General features: G+C 37.4%; 1 protein-coding gene across 2 annotated transcripts; it reads left to right on the top strand.

Annotated features, from left to right (window-relative positions):
• The first annotated feature begins 439 nt into the window (after positions 1–439).
• Positions 440–16,489, top strand: LOC131696592 (solute carrier organic anion transporter family member 4C1-like). 2 transcript variants are annotated; one of them, XM_058992841.1, is made up of 12 exons: positions 440–720; positions 5,469–5,663; positions 7,588–7,684; positions 7,917–8,038; positions 10,498–10,613; positions 10,732–10,876; positions 11,399–11,585; positions 11,914–12,067; positions 13,431–13,603; positions 14,194–14,258; positions 14,574–14,711; positions 15,511–16,489. In XM_058992841.1, the coding sequence occupies exons 1-12, from the start codon at positions 510–512 to the stop codon at positions 15,627–15,629; spliced, it is 1,722 nt and encodes a 573-aa protein (XP_058848824.1). In that variant the 5' UTR covers positions 440–509; the 3' UTR covers positions 15,630–16,489. The 2 variants fall into 2 exon arrangements, with proteins under 2 accessions (XP_058848824.1, XP_058848832.1); XM_058992849.1 differs by lacking the exon at positions 5,469–5,663.
• Positions 16,490–17,231: the final 742 nt, after the last annotated feature.

The raw sequence follows: 17,231 nt of genomic DNA, 5'->3' as shown, positions 1-17,231 counted from the left end.
TACCATGCGGTGGGACTGCACAGTAGCAGATAGCACAGAAGGCCAGAGTTTGGGTGACTTTAGTCTGTAGTTTTTTTAATTATATTTTCTTTATTTGTTTCTGTTATCACCTGTTTATGTCTGCACTAGACTTGCACTCTCCACTAAGGTTTTAACTGCAACTCCTTGCTGGGAAGAGGGGTGCTAGCACTACAAACGATTAAAACCTGTGTTGATTATAAATGACGTCTCTTCCCCATTAAAGGGACATTATGCTGTAAAATAAATTTGTGCCACAAACTACATATTTGTGTCCATTGAGTTGCTTTCCACACCACCCAAAAGCACAGATGTTTATTAAACACAGGAGGAGCGTAGATTAAACATGCAAATCATTGCTTTAGAGAAACCTTAAATAGCTTTTTTATAGCTCCCTGAAACAGAAGTGTAAGCTAAACACTTGAGATATTTAACAACATTTTATTTCTGCTGGGGAGGGGTAAGGCTGTTTAAGTCAGATTGTTAGAACAATGAAAGAAGGTGTAGTCAATTCAGCTTTTGTCAGCAATGAAAACCTCCAACTACACAGAGACGATGAACAGAAACCACATGAAAAAGCACATGAGGAGGAGTTTTCTGAAGGTCCATGTGGCTGGAGTAATTTCACTCCAAGCTGTTTGCAATGCTGCAACAATGCCAAAGGATTTGTTTTCATCTTTGGCTTGCTTGTGATTGTTCAAAGTAAGTATCTATCCTTCATTTAAAATATACTTAATGGATCAGCAAGTTGCAGAAAGTATTGTACATATCTTTTACTTTGTTGGGTTCCAGTCTATTTAAAGGCAGTGTAAGCTGACAAGGGAGCAATACTTTGTATAGCTACAGTAAAGGACATATACAGTGCCTTGCATAAGTATTCAACCCCTTGGACTTTTCCACATTTTGTAGTGTTACAACCTGGAATTAAAATGGATTTAATTGGGATTTTTACCATTTGATTTACACAACATACTTAACACTTTGAAGGTGCAAAATATTTTTTATTGCGACACAAAAGTTAATTAAACAAAAAAAAAGTATTTTTGGGTAAGTCTCTACCAGCTTTGCACATCTGGATCCTGCAATTTTTGCCCATTCTTCTTGGCAAAATTGCTCAAGCTCTGTCAAGTTGGATGGGGACCGTTGGTGAACAGCAATTTTCAAGTCTTGCCACAGATTCTCAATCGGACTGAGGTCTGGGCTTTGACTGGGCCATTCTAAGACATTCAGGTTCTTGTTTTTAAACCACTCCAGTGTAGCTTTGGCTGTGTGTTTAGGGTCATTGTCCTGCTGGAAGGTGAACCTCCACCCCAGTCCCAGGTCTCTTGCAGACTGAAACAGGTTTTCCTCTAGAATTTCCCTGTATTTGGCTTCATCCATCTTGCCCTCAATCCTGACCAGTTTCCAAGTCCCTGCCGATGAAAAGCATCCCCATAACATAATGCTGCCACCACGATGCTTCACTGTGGGGATGGTGTTCTCAGGGTGATGAGCAGTGTTGGCTTTGTGCCACACATAGCGTTTTGCGCTAAGGCCAAAAATTTCAATTTTGGTCTCATCAGACCAGAGAACCTTTTCCCAAATGTTTGCTGTGTCTCCCACATGCCTTTTGGCAAAATCCAAACAGGATTTGATATGGGTTTTTTTCAGCAATGGCTTTCTTCTCGCCACTCTTCCATAAAGCACAGCTTTGTGGAGCGTCCGGGTTATAGTTGTCCCATGGACAGTTTCTCCCATCTCAGCTGTGGATCTCTCCAGCTCCTTCAGAGTTACCATTGGCCTCTTGGTTGCTTCTCTGACTAATGCCCTCCTTACCTGGTCACTGAGTTTTGGTGGACGGCCTTCTCTAGGCAGAGTCGCGGTTGTGCCATGTTCTTTCCATTTTTTAATAATGGATTTAACGGTGCTCCAGGGGATGTTCAAAGTTTGGGATATTTTTTTATAACCCAACCTTGATTGGTGCTTCTCCAGAACTTTATCCCGGACTTGTTTTGATAGCTCCTTGGTCTTCATGATGCTGTTTGTTTAGATATGCTCTCTAACAAACTCTGCCTTCCAGAAACAGGTGTATTTAATCTGAGATCATGTGACACTTTAATTGCACATAGGTGGACTCCATTCTGCACCAGAGCTTATTTAGGGGTGTCACAGCAAAGGGGGTGAATACTTATGCAATCAAGACTTTTCAGTTTTTTATTTGTAAATAATTTTAAAAAATATGTAGATTGTTTTCCCCACTTTGACATTGTGGACTATTTTGTGTAGATCAGTGACAAAAAATCCTAATTAAATCAATTTTAATTCCAGGTTGTAACACTACAAAATGTGGAAAAGTCCAAGGGGGGTGAATACTTATGCAAGGCACTGTAAATGGGAGCCAACTTGCTTTTTATACTATTGTATCAAATAACATTGATCGAGCTGATGGTGATAGTAGTGCTGGAACAGGAGATAAGACAGAGGGGCCCAGAATCCCTAGTTTAATGGAGATATAATTATATGACATTCAGACAGCATTAAGAACTCCTTTATTTATTGAAGACCTGTATTTTGCACCTTTTTTAACAATCATATTGATTTCAGACATTTATAAAATAATACAAATACATATATCAGAAATTATAAATTCTAAAAAAAACAATAAATTCAAGGACAAATGTTTCGACTTTTCATTTTGAAACATTGAAATGTTTGTTGTTACATTTCTTACAGTAATATAAAACCAAATTGATTCTGAGATATTTTAATTGCATGCCTGTTAAAAAGCTACTAAATGCTCCCCGAGTATAATTGTACATATCAGTCCTGTTAGCAAGTTACAGCCTGCAGTAAGATGCTGTTTTTCATAAAACTGCATAAAACTGCCTTGATTTTAATAATTGTTTTTTGCCCAATGACAAGCTGGCAGGTGAGTCTTCTAGAGTTACTTGTTCAGGTATAAGAGGTACTTGTTCAGGTTATTTACTTAGGTAAATAATTATGGATACAAACTAACAGGGAGGTACAACAGGTGTTCAGTTTTACTATATATATATATATATTGGAGCAATCTAGGTAAAGTACCTTGCTTTTGTATATATATATATATATATATATATATATATATATATATATATATATATATATATATATACAGCTCTGGCCAAATGTTTTGCATCACTAGACTTTTAAAAAACGACATTAACATAATTTAGATATTTTATTTAACTTTAAGTAATCAAAGAAATTGCAAAATTATATTGCAGAAGTCTACCGGTATGTAATTCAAAGTGGTATGTAATTCAATATGCTTATGCAACATTCTTCAGCAGGTTTCATTTGACTGTATTTACATTTTATTTACTGATACGTAGCATTGAACTGAAAACACTGGCTGATATTCTCTACAGTACATTGGCTTATGTAACAACCTTCTTAAATATTTTTAACTGTATGGGGGCAGTTCCTGCGTTAAATTACATCTTTTTTGTTTTCTGTTTCACAGATGCAGTTGTGAATGGCTTTTTTAGTACCATAATTTCCACAATAGAAAAGCGCTACAAGTTAAACAGTTTCCAGTCTGGAATTATAGCCTCGAGTTATGACGTTGCCAGCTGTGTGTTATCCCTAGTTATACCATTCTGTGGTGAAAGAGGTCACAAACCACGATGGATGGCTTTCTCAGCTTTTATGCTTGGACTCGGATCCTTTATATGTTCCTTTCCTCATTACACCAGTGGCCTGTATGAGTATGGTGCAAACGGTGATAATTTTAGAATTAAAATTTAACAGCAAATGTACATTTTATATATTATTACATATAGGGCCTCATTTACTAAAGGGCGCTAAACTTTATGGTGCGTGATAATTGAAATTAGTGTTCATGATTGCCGTATTTACTATTGCAATTTTATTCATTATCGCATGTGATACTGGGCTGAAAACTAGTGATGTGCAGTTCAAGTCTTTTTACTGACTCGATTCATTCAGTTTAGTGAATCAATTCAACAGATTTGTTTGTTTGATTCACTGATTCACTAACGCGAAATAAATACATCTTGTTGAATTACTTGGTTATGAAAATTTGTTTGAACAGAAAAAAGTCCATAAATGATAATTGATTGTCTAGGTAGTTGTGCTTACACATGAAATGGTATACAGTTAAAAATCCTTAAATAACTATTTAATATCCTGCAATTTACAAAAAAAAGTAACAGCTGTAGTGTATGCAATTAAGAAGTAATAGTTGATTTCTTACTTTCCTTTTTATACAGGATCATACAGAAAGGATCGCACATACAGCAATAATTAAAAATTAAGTACTTTTTGTATGTGTCTGTCGCGGGAGCAAGCAAGGCTCCCAGGGTTCTGATACCTTGTATTCATATCTTCGGTGTGTGTTTGTATATCATTATTTTTTTTAGGTTCAGTCTTTTTACTACGGAAAATCTGAACAGTGTCACATTTGTCCAGTGCACTAGGATTTCTCCCAGCCTATGTTTAGTTGGATTCACAGGCTCCCTGCCATTAAAAGCTGTAGCTACTCATGTATATAACACAACTGCATGCCCTGCTAAAGCTCAGAGGGAATTGTATTACATTTCCCACACAGAGGACAGGTTTATAGGATGTGAAAGTGGGCTTCTACCAGGTTGCTGGCTTGCCAAATGTGATGGGTGCTATTCATTGTACTCACATAGCACTGTCACCCCGATCCATGGAGCCTGCTCTGCAGGGTGACAATGCCGACAAGGAAGAGTCTCATCAATCAATACACAACATGACTTTTATTGTATATGCATTGAAGGAAAAGAGTGCATGCAGTTTCATTTTATGTGTCTGTCCCCTGCTCTGCTGTGTCTGTTGATCACTCATTTTCGGTCAGTGTAAGCCACCTCCAACTTTCACAACAAGCTACTGATCAAAAGATATGCCGGGGCTTTTTATATGAAGGTGGTCACGTGTAGTCTCGGACATTGTCGTGCGCATTAATTATTGTTTGCACTAAATTTAGTGTGCACTATGGCATGTAAATGAGCCAATAGTGTGCACATAAATTAATGTGTTCTCTGTTAGTCAATGTGGCAGTAAATTTAGATTTATCGCGCACTTTAGGATCACTACTTTATGTGTGCGCTAACTCTAAATTTAGTGCCCTTTAGTAAATGAGGCCCATAGAGTATAGTTAAGGAATTATTACATTTCTAGGTTCTACAATGAAAGTAATATTGGATTGCATTTTGTGTACTGCTTTTCATCCATTACGTGGAAAACAGTTTCTATTTTTATGACCATGTCACTAGAAATTCAAATATAAAAACAGTTTACACTTATGTTTGTAAGTAAATTACAATACCAATAATATAACCATGGTGGAAGCAAGAGCAAGCAGTTAGTTTCATTGACACTGTGCTTCACTTACTAGGGAAGGCTTTAATTAACATTTTACATTTGTTTTAATTTATTCTAAGAAAACGACACTGTTCCTGCCACTAACAGAAGTGAAGACAGCTGCAGCACCTCCAGCCTGTCAGCACTCTCTAACTACTTCTATGTTTTTATACTGGGGCACCTGATTATGGGGGTTGGAGGGACCTCGATCTACACTCTGGGAATTGCTCATATAGATATCAGTGTCCCGTCTGAGAAATCTTCACTGTATACAGGTAATGACCCTCACACATTTGAACTGGAGGGAAAGCCTGCTGTATAGACAGCATACTTAAAATAAGACCTCTTATTCTAAACTGTAAGATTTTTTACAAAATAACTTAAATGAATGTAAGAGTAAAATCAATTAACAGTAAGTAGTTTGTACATGCCTATATAAAATGGGTTCAAAATGTACTGCAGCTAAACCTTTTTACAGGTCACTGGCTCCAAAGATAAAATGTTCGCTCTCTATTATTTATTTTTTTGCATTTTTATAGCGCTTTTTATACACAGGTATCTCAAAGCACTGTACAGTACATAGTAGAAAATCAAACCACAATACGGTACATTTGTAAAACATATTACACATCTACCACAATCATACTATTACTGGTTCTAGTAATTTCTGCAAACCTGTAGACAATTGATGCTTAATTGGGTAATTGGCTACCCTTTAAAAAGAGGACATTTACAGTTAGTCAGGGAGAGAAAGAGTGAGAAGGAAGGTCTGTGAGAATGAGAGAGAGAGAGAGAGAGAGAGAGAGAGAGAGAGAGAGAGAGAGAGAGAGAGAGAGAGAAAAAGAGAAAAAGAAAATCCATAAAAAAGACCTGCGAAGAAATCCTGTAAGTCAGTGTGACTATTTCTGTTCTGAGTGAACAAAGAACTGTTTTTTTTGTTGTTGTCTCACTTCAACTCTGACTCAACTCAATTGTTTTCTTGGGGTAAACGGCTTAGCCATCCTGTGGTTAGTTATGGCTTGTGAAGTAAAAGTATAGTATCTTCAAAAGAAGATAGGGTTTGTTTTTCTGGTTTTGTTGTTTGTTTATTTTTATTGCATATTAAAAGAAAAACAATATACAACCCCACGAGGGTTAATTGTAACAAACTTCAAGTTTCTGCTGTTAATTACTGCAATAAATCCAACGCCCAGCATCACCTCTCTGCAATATAGATAGATAGATAGATAGATAGATAGATACACACACATGCGCATGCGCACATAGATAAATATACTTACAACCACACATCCATACATAATAATAATGCAGCAATATAAAAGTTACATTAAAACCCACTAAGAGAAGAAAGCCATTTTATAACTAACTGCACCTTTAATGCTATAGTTGAAATGTTCTGTATTTTAATTATACTAATGTTTTTGTTTTAATTATTTATGCTGCCCAGTGATGTTATCCCCATCATAGCAGCATTATCTCTGTCAATGGGGGATACCAGACCCCACAAGACCCTTATAAATGTTTACCACGGTAAATTTGCTTGGTGATTTTGTAATTCTCCCATGCTTCTTCCATAGCTATACTATGAATGTATCATAGTTTACCATGGTTTGCCATGTTTTTATTATTATTATTTGCTTTTCCGTTACCTCTCTGTGTTTTAAAATGTTTACCTATGGTTTACCATGCTTTCACTAGGCTATTTTTTACTGTGGAAAACTTTTAAAACCTATTAAATGATTTTTTTAGTGATCACACTTTCTATTGGTGCAGTTTATATGTGTTTTTGTAACACATACAACACAATCTGTTCCACCTATATTGAGCTCTATGTATTAACTCACTGAGTTTACAAATGCTTGGAGAACCCTTGCTGTTTGGGCATTGTCCATGCATCTTGATCTCATGTGATTTCAACTTTAAGATCCTCCTACTTTATAGTCCTCAAACTGCAAGGATTATCCAATCCAGTTAAACATGTGTAGAGAAAATTGAACACCTTTGTATTGGAGCAACATAACTCTATAACCCTTAATTAATAACAATAAAACACATTTATCAAAAAAAAAAAAAAAGAAATCCCAATATACTGTCTTCAGAGAAATCCTGTGAGTGACACCACATTTTTGGCCCCAGAACCTGAAGATGATATCAATGTGTGTATTTATGTTTTAATAGCAAATATTATTTCCCTCCTAGGTGTTGGTTATATGATGACAATATTGGGTGTCGCACTTGGATACATTGTGGGTGGGCAGTTACTGAATATCTATGTTGACGTGGATCAACTACAAGAGTAAGTCCTAATGTGAATCACTGTAATGTGAGAAGTGATAAGAAAAAGATTTGCTAAATTTGAATTTAAATGTTATTTTACCATATAAAATTCTAAAACAAGGTTATGTGTAATTTGTAGTATCAGAGACAACAATAGGAAGTCCATTGTATCTCAGATAGTCTTTGTAATGGGTAGTAGGGATTTTAAAAATAACATTTTGCTATAACTGATCAGAGTGTTCTTTTACCAGTGTTGCCCTAAGTCCAGAAGACCCTCGCTGGGTTGGTGGATGGTGGATTGGATATCTGATAGGTTTGCCTGCAGCGTGGCTCCTTATTGTGCCTTTCTTGGGTTTCCCAAAACATCTACCAGGTATGCTTTGTAAACTAGTAACTCCAGTGTGCAGAGAATGAAAATTTGCCAGTACAGTGTTTGGTCACTGTGACAGAGAGAGAATGAATTCTAGTCAACAATCTCTGTCCCTGTGAGGGAACTGTGTAAAGGGAACAGTGTGCCTCGGACTGGATGATTTGGAAGTTCATTCCAGGGTCAGTCGGAAGCCAGCCATCAAAGAAGGGAGTGGAGTCACAATACCAGAAGTCATCGCCTTAATGCGCTAAGCGATTTGTCAATCATGGATTGGAGGAGACATGATTGCACTCGCTATCGAAGGGGGCAGGACTAAAGGTATATCAGGGGATGTGGCCAAGCAATCTGTTCTTTGTGTTATGGTTACGCAAAGACCTACTAGGAAAAAGCCTGTTGTATTTGTCATTGTTAGATGGCTAAACAACCCGGGAGCTGTTGCTAAGGGCCAATTTCCAACCTGGACCTCACATCCCTCCTGTGCACATTACTTGTATTTCACCACCTACACTAAGAGCACTCACTGTGGACTTGTGACTGTGTTGTGTTTGTGTGTGTGATTTATATCGTGTCGTGTTATTTCGTTACTGAATCCATTGTTTTGCACGGAGCGATACACATTGCTGTGTAAATCCGCGCTTATTATTTAAGTGTTGTTGGCATGCAACCCAGCCAAATAAAGATCTGTTTTACCATGAACTGTCTTGTGTGTATTGTTCTTGAGCACCGCATCACCACTACACCAGCGTGTAGTGCTTTCACAATAGGACCAGGTAGCAATACAAGGTAATATGTGACTGATGAAAGAGACTTACTATTGGACAGAGGCAGGTTGTAAGAGCTATTTTCAAATGGAATGCAGCTTTTTTAGTAACAATTGATAAACTACAAGTGGTTGTGTGGTCCGGTGGTTAAAGAAACGGGCTTGTAACCAGGAGGTCCCCGGTTCAAATTCTAGCTCACTGACTGTGTGACCTTGAGTAAATCACTTAACCTCCTTGTGCTCTGTTCACACACCCTAGTCTCTGTAAGTCGCCTTGGATAAAGGCGTCTGCTAAATAAACTAATAATAATAAAAGTGGCCTAAATAAGAAAGGGGGTGTGTGACAGGGTGTAACCTCACCCAGGGTATTTGTTATTGTTTCCAGGTGTTTTGTTGTGATTTAAATATATTTTGTTTGTGCTGTTGTTTTGGGTTGGCAGGGAAGGCTTAATTGCCTCCCCTGCCAAAGAAATACACGCGTAGAATGTGCCTGAGCTAGACTAAATGATTGACAAGCAATCAAGCTCAGATATAGCTGTAAAAGAGGCAGCAACCTCTCAGTCGGGGAAGGAGTGATGGTGAGAATTAATGTTGGTGAAGGTGAGGGTGAGTGTTTTGTGTGCTGTGGTATAAATATATTAAGAAATTATCATTGGTGTTTAGGGGAGTTGTGAAGCCTTGTATATGTTGTGAAAGCGGCGGCTTGTTCTAAAACCGTAGAGTTTAAAAATATATATAGTCTTTTGTTAACCTGTTTGTTTTGGCCACCGTGCCGCTGTTGTTTTGTTCCTGTGTTTTGTTTGTTGTTTTGTTATTTATGTTATAACTAACAGTGCGCAACAGCATGTTTAAACCTGCAGCTTTCTTGTGTCTGAGTCTCCTTCCTGGTAGAAACAGACTGCCAGTAACGTCATCCTTTCCACCGGGTGACAGGCTGTTTTGTATGATATTAAATTCAAATATTATTCAAATTGCTTTCTCAGCACTCAGACCCTCAGTAAGGATCAGAATTGTATCAAGGTGTAATTTGCACCCTTTTTGTTTCTAACAAGCCACTTAAAGTAGAATGTTAGTTTGTGGCTTAGAAGTGTGTCAATAGTTTTGTAACATACACTATACCTTATATTGTTTGCGTCTCCTTTAGACAAAAAGGTGTCAAAGCTAAGGGGTATTTGTTGTTATATTGCAGTGCTTACGTGATTTATATATCTTGTTATCAAACTCCGCCTTCCTCCCTTGACATTTGATTTCTACCTGCACGCAAGCTACAGTATATGTATTGTTTGTGTTTAATGTACAGTAGATTGGGGTTAATGGACACTAAATGTCCCATCACTAGTTCTGTCTTTCCAGAAAATGGATAACATTTTAGAGAATGACTGAGCTGGGGTGATGACCTAATTAAAATATTTTGTTTATATTCAAAGAGATGATTCAAGGAGATGATTTTCAAGATATTTAGTACACTAAGTTAGGGGTCCTTATTGTGCTTTTTGTAATGCTATTTGTAGGAAAGTTCACAGCTAACAATTTTAGGTAGAAACTTAAGTTGTGTACTAAATGAAGAGCAATGAATTAAACTAGAGCAGTCTAACCCTTTTCCCTATAACATTGTTTTTGAATAATAAGGAACTATAGAGGAGACCTTTCCAAAAGTAGCCAGCTCTTTTTTATATCTGATACAGTAATTGTGTTTAAATAGGAACTGCAAAGATCCATGCAGAAAAGGTGTCGCAGGTGCATCATGATGGGAGTGAAGATATCGTGAAAGAGAAAGATGTAGGCAAAAGTTTTAAGGATTTTCCTTTGTCTTTAAAGGTACAGTCATTCTCAAATTATTTTGAATGTGGTGCCATTGTGAAGATGTTAAAGCAATACAAATGTAATTTTGCACCAGCGCTGTATGCTATAACTCCTCCTTTCATTTTCTTCACAGCTCCTGCTGAAGAATCCAGTGTTCATGTGTTTAACCTTAACTGCCACTTCAGAAGGAATGACTTCCTTTGGCACATCAATATTTTTCACCAAATTTATTGAAAATCAGTATGGAAAGACAGCAAGCATTTCATCTTTGATTGCAGGTAATCGTCCATAGTATGTACTGTACTTAATACTATAAAATGTCCTATGTCTTTGTAGCAACTTGCAAATCACCACAGTTGTCAGGAGCAAGTTCAGAATCAAGCCCTGTGGCAAAGTGGTTTGCAGTGCAGGAGTGATGCGGTGATGTAAACAAACACACGCTCCCAGTCAGTGTTTACAGAGGGAAATCCCTGTCAAAAATATCCGTATGCATAAAAATAATTTGTACTTGTAATTATCAAGAAATTTGACATCTACATTTGTATTTTCACAGAAAAATGCACTGCTGATTAGAAAATAAAATCACGTACAAGAAATCCCAGAATTATTAAATTGGTTATTTGCTAAGCCATTTAAGTTGAGGCTACTTCCCAAAATGAGACTACATCCTAAAACTCTTTACACTGACTCAAAACAGCCCAAGCATTAAAGAAGTAGGCACTATGCATTGTGCAAACGTATTTAGAGGTTTATTCATTTGTCTGTCTATATTAAAAACCCTTGTGTTTTTGCTTGGATAGGATGTGTTATAATTCCCGGAGCAGCAATTGGACAAGTACTTGGAGGGCTGGTGGTTTCTAAATTCAAAATGAAATGCAAACAGACCATTAGGCTGGCTATAGCCACATCGTTTGCTTCATTGATGTTTTCTGCTTGTTATGTCTTAGCTAAATGTGACAACCCTGAATTCGCTGGCATTTCAGTTGAGTAAGTAAACAGTTCAAAATATTAAATAAATGTGCATTTAAGTTTTATAACTTGATTTATAATAGTTATTAAATAAGTTCTGGATCCTCTATTATAAATATAGAACATAACTTTACAGTAGTACTTAGTTGGTTTGTTTCTTTTGTTGGCCAGCATATATTTTCATGTTTTTTGGGGGGGGGGGGTTTGCATATTAAATTGTACTGCGGGACCATACTCTTCAGATTAATGATTTGTTACTTGTACTAATAGTAACCAGTACCACACATTTTATTTTATTTATTTTTTTTTTTTAATTATTATTTTTGCTTATTAAATTCTCTTTCAGAAATGGAGCAACAGGGAATCTGTCTGCCCCGTGTAATGCCAACTATAACTGTGACCGCTCCCACTACAACCCTGTCTGCGGGGTGAATAATGTTCAGTATTTTTCACCCTGTCATGCAGGGTGTAAAGATCATGTTCTGCTGAGTAAAACTGAGGTAATTTACGGTTATCTTCTGCATATTGCCCCCAAGGTATGCAAATAGAGTTTGTGTATTAAACACGTTTCATTATGAACTTTTGAATAAGGGTTGGCAGGAAGGGGGTTAAAACCCTCCCTGACAGAATACAAAGGTGGAATGTGGCCATTCCCTAATGAAGTAACTGGGTTCTAACTGGGGAATGGCCACATGTATAAAAAGGAACAGAAAACCCTTTGTTTGGTGTGTGGTGCAAGGGGAGAAGCCAGTGAAGGTGTTGCCCAGCCTGGCCCGTGTAAGTTTTTGTATTGAGTATATGCCGTATATTCCTTGTTGTGTGCTTGTTAAGCCCTTTATTTTGGCCCTCGTGCCTTATTTGTTTGTTTTATTGTTCTATTTATTAATAAATGTGTGCAATCAGCACTTTTACTGCAGCTTTCCTTTTTAAAACTAAACCCTGCACCTTTGTCAGCATTTCCGCTGCCACCGTTGCCATTGCTGGCTACATGCCCGGAGGACCCAGCATTTCCACTGCCAGAGTGCCCCGCACAGCTGTCAGCATTGCCGCTGCCAGCGTTGCCACTAGCAGAATTTTCATTTGCCAGAATGCCTCGCCCCGCTGTCAGTGTTGGAGACACCGTGGCAGAAGGAGGAGGTGATGAGACCTTCACCACAGCCCCCAGCACCAACCCACCTATGAGAGTCCATGTGGGGAAGGATAGACATGAGGGGGGGGGGAGGTGGCCGATGGCAGCCATGTGTGCTGGGGAGGAGGTATGTGGCAGGGTGGCAGGGTGAAAGCCCTGCTGGTTTACAGTGGTGTGTGGGTGACAGGGACGGGGTTAAATTCCTCCTTGCAAAAACACATGGAGATGTGGCTGGAGCCACAGGTGTATAAAATAGGTGTTCACGGGTGTAAGTTAGAATTAGTAGAGTTGATGTTGGTGTGAAGAGCCTTGGTGAGTGTTTTGTGTTCCATGCTGTGCTGTCCCATCCTGTGTTTACATTTCGTGAATTTTGTAGAAGCTTTTGTTTTGGCCCTTGTGCTGTAGTGTATTTTGTCCTTGTTATTTTTGTTTTATATTTGTTCATTAAAAGCACATTAACCTTGCAGCTTTCTGTGTCTGAGTCTCCGTTCCTGCCAATACCATTGAAGTATTTTAATAAAAAACTAAGGGCAATCGTGATATATTAATTCATATCAACAAGAAACAATTGGCTTTTTAAAGTACTTGTACTGTATTCGTAAAGTTTTTGTACTGAGTAAAATAATGAATATTAACAGTCAAAATTAGGAACAACTCGGTGAATACGAATCAATATGCATCTAAATGAAAAAAATACAAATAAAAAAGGAAAATGCAATTTCTTTTTGCCTCAGGTTTATTACAACTGTTCCTGCATTGAAGATACCCATAACACTTCTGAATCAAAGGCTTATTCAGGAAAGTGTGCAACAATGTGCAATAAATTGCCTATATTAATGGTGTTAATGCTGATTGCGGGTATTATTACCTGCATGACATCAACTCCTGTCATTACTGCTGTTCTCTGGTATGAAATGGTAACCTTTTTCTAAAACTATTTTGTTTACTCTGTATTTCCAAAATGATTTAAATACACAAACCTAACTGTGTGTTTGTTGTTGGATGTTTGCTCATTATCAAATGTAAAACAAGTGACTAGTTAAAATCATCATCACATACATTAATGCCAGGTTACACAGACCCCTGTTAGCATTACTCTTGGATTACCTAATGTTACATTTAACAGGTAGAATACTTCCAAATGAATTACATGTACCTGTTTTGCATTTAAATGTTTTTGAAAGACAACAGAAGCAGTTCATACAGTACACCCTGGTTCACAGGAAGTTGTCACTAGAAGAATCTCTGCGGTTCTATTTCCCTAAACTTGCCTTCAGGTTTAAAGCTCAGAAACCAGTGAAGAAAGATCTCTTGCTGGACCTCTTTCTACAATTCTTATTATGTTCTATCTATTTTCAATAAGCTGTCTTATAACAGGTCAACTTTATTAGTCATTTGGGGGGTCTCGGGTAGAATATTAATCATAAATGTTTCTGTAAAATAAAATATAGTACAATAAAAAAACTTTCTTTTTTTATGTTTTTTACGAATGTCTAGGTGTGTGCCTGAGAAACAGCGTTCCTTTGCACTCGGGGTCCAGTGGGCCTTCATAAGGTTGCTGGGTATGTAACATTGGAACAGATTTCCAAAGTGTTTACTCCAGTCTGCAATTTATTGTTTGTTTTTTTGAGGTTATATTAATTTAAAACATTATATACCAAGGGAAAAAACAAAGAGATGCCACATCCTATTCTGGGTCAGAAGTCATTGTAAGAGTGGCCATTGTCATATTAAAGTCTTGTTGATTTGGTCTCTGACTCAACATTCAAACATGTTGAAAGATCCTAGAAATAATGGAATATTTACAACAGTGTGGCATGTCTTATTGCTATTGGTCCTGATCAAATCCAACATTGTGTTTTATTTTTACTCCATAGGTGCTATACCTGCACCTATCTTATTGGGTAGTGCAATAGACCATTCTTGCATCCTGTGGGATAATAGCACACCTGGAAGCAAAGGCGCATGTTTGATGTATGACAATCTCAAATTGGCCTCCACTTTTTCATTGTTCAGTGAGTTAACACTAAATTACTATGAGGTCAGGGTGCATGGTACAGTATCTTACAACAGGGCTTGAAATGTCCATGAGCTCTGCATCCTTTTCTAGGTTTCAGAACTTCCCTGGTTTAGGTATAATATTGAAATGACCAGAAATCAGGAGTTTAACAAGCTATAAGGAGGGAACAATTCATTTAACATAAAAAACACCTGGCTATTGATCATTAAAACACATATTTAAATGAGGGTAGTTCTGAAACACAGGACTGGGTGCAGGCTAGTCTTAGATTCATGTTACAGTGTGTGAAATGTTGTGTTTTAACAATTTACTGTAACAGAGGATTGAAGGTGTGGGTACCCATACAAAAGTTTGCCATGTTAAACTATGCATTTACTTCCAATTGTTCAACATATTTATCTGTGATGTGTCATGCTTGCCTAGTATGGGCTTATGATTTTACCATGATATACATTACTGAAGAAAACACAACCTATTGGCATCCATAACCCATAATCAGTAACTTTTTAAACTTTGAAGCAACTTTCAATTGAGAAGTTAATCAAGTCATTTTCCATAGTATTGATTCTGTTTTTAGTACATTTTTTATTTAAATATACTGTATATAAATATATAAAAGAAAAGCAAACTACCATATATTTTCACCATGCAATTGTCTTTTCAATATTGTATTTAAACATCACTGAAAAAAAAGAAAGTTGTATCAATTCTGTATGCTGCTATCTTTTTTTGTGTGAATTACATTAAACTAAATTCAGTATTATCTCATCTCTCTTAATGTTTTTCTCATTTAGGTGCAGCCTTCAAACTGATATCTGGTATTTTTATTGTGGTGGCATATTTCCTGTATAAACCGCCACCAGGAAAAGATGAGTCTAATGACAAATCTTCATCTACAACTTTACCTAATTGATACATTTAGCCATTGCCTAGTTGTTACATGCATTGCACCTGGTTGTTAGTGGTATTTTATTTTAGTTTTTAAAAAAAGTTATGATGGTTTTGTATTAATGAATATAATTGTTATTTGGGCTTGTCCACCTTGCAGATGGGGCTACATTTGCAATGGAAACTTGGATACGATCTGTGTTACAAACAGAATTCCCTCCTCTGAGGTACAAAGAAAAGAAAACAAATAAATGAAAAAAAATCTTTAAAAAATGCATTTAAAAGTGTATTTGATACTGCTGGCAACCAAATAACATTGTGTGCCTACTGCAAAAATAAATTGATATTGTGTGTCCACTGCAAGAATATATGTAATTAAACAGTGTGGCAGGGCAGAGGGCAGAGGGCAGGGCAAATGTATAGATTGTTTGTAGGTTCTATTTCTGTAAATTTAAGTTGAATGTATTTTAAATGTACGTTTGGCAGGGATGGGGTTAAAATCCCACCCCTGCCAAATCCATGTGTAGAATGTGGAGGATTTAGTTGTTAGTTGTTTAGAGAAAGGACTGGGAGCAGCAGTTTGGGCTCACTGTTGTTGCACCTAGCTAGCCTTTGCTTGGGTGTTTTGATTTATTTTGTATTTTTGTTGAACTGTTTTTGTTTCATTGTTTAGTAAAAGCACTTTAAACAGCAATCTCCTGTTTTCTGCGTCTGCTAGCCCCGTCTATACAGTAGCTGCCTTGACCACCCAGATATCCCTTCCACTGACATGGGCAGCAGTGTGGAGTAGTGGTTAGGGCTCTGGACTCTTGACCGGAGGGTCATGGGTTCAATCCCCGGTGGGGACACTGCTGCTGTACCCTTGAGCAAGGTACTTTACCTAGATTGCTCCAGTAAACACCCAACTGTATAAATGGGTAATTGTATGTAAAAAATTATGTGATATTTTGTAAGTCACCCTGGTTAAGGGCGTCTGCTAAGAAATAAATTATTTATTATTTATTTACTGACAGTAATACTTCTGTTCACCTTAATGGCAGAGTGTATTTGTTGCAGTTATCATGTTATCATCGATACTGAAGTGAATGCAGCTGTGAGCACTGTTTCACACGTTGCATAAGATTAAAACTCAGGATTTTTTTTGTCCCTGAAAGGCATACCAAAATCTAGGGTGCAAAACCAGATGATCCAAGGGCTGGTGGCAATCAATATAGTAGCTTTGTAGCCAAGATGCTAGGTTCAGCACCCCTTATGCTTCAAGCTACATTCATGGAAATCGGAATGCTTTCTGTGAATCAGATCTGTGGTATAGAATGTGGATGTACCCCAGGCTTTGAACTTCCTGGACGAAGATAAAACAGATTTTATAGTCAAGACCTAAGATTGGGAAGCTGGCCAGGAAATTCACCTCTGTCATCTAGATGCAATAAACATACATTCTAATGCTTTGTTTTCCCACATGACACATGTCTGCCTTTGTATGAGGGATAAACGAGTATCACACGACTGAGAGTCAAACTCACACAGCTACATAAATGCTGTGCCAGGGACAACAGGAGAGAGGTCTCATTGCTTTCGACAGGACAACTGTAAGAAATGCATCCTTTCCCTTTACAACCCTGTCGGC

This window comes from Acipenser ruthenus, chromosome 2 (genome assembly GCF_902713425.1).
Source record: "Acipenser ruthenus chromosome 2, fAciRut3.2 maternal haplotype, whole genome shotgun sequence".
Taxonomy (NCBI): Eukaryota; Metazoa; Chordata; class Actinopteri; order Acipenseriformes; family Acipenseridae; genus Acipenser; species Acipenser ruthenus.
This window is presented reverse-complemented; position numbering and strand designations above follow the sequence as displayed.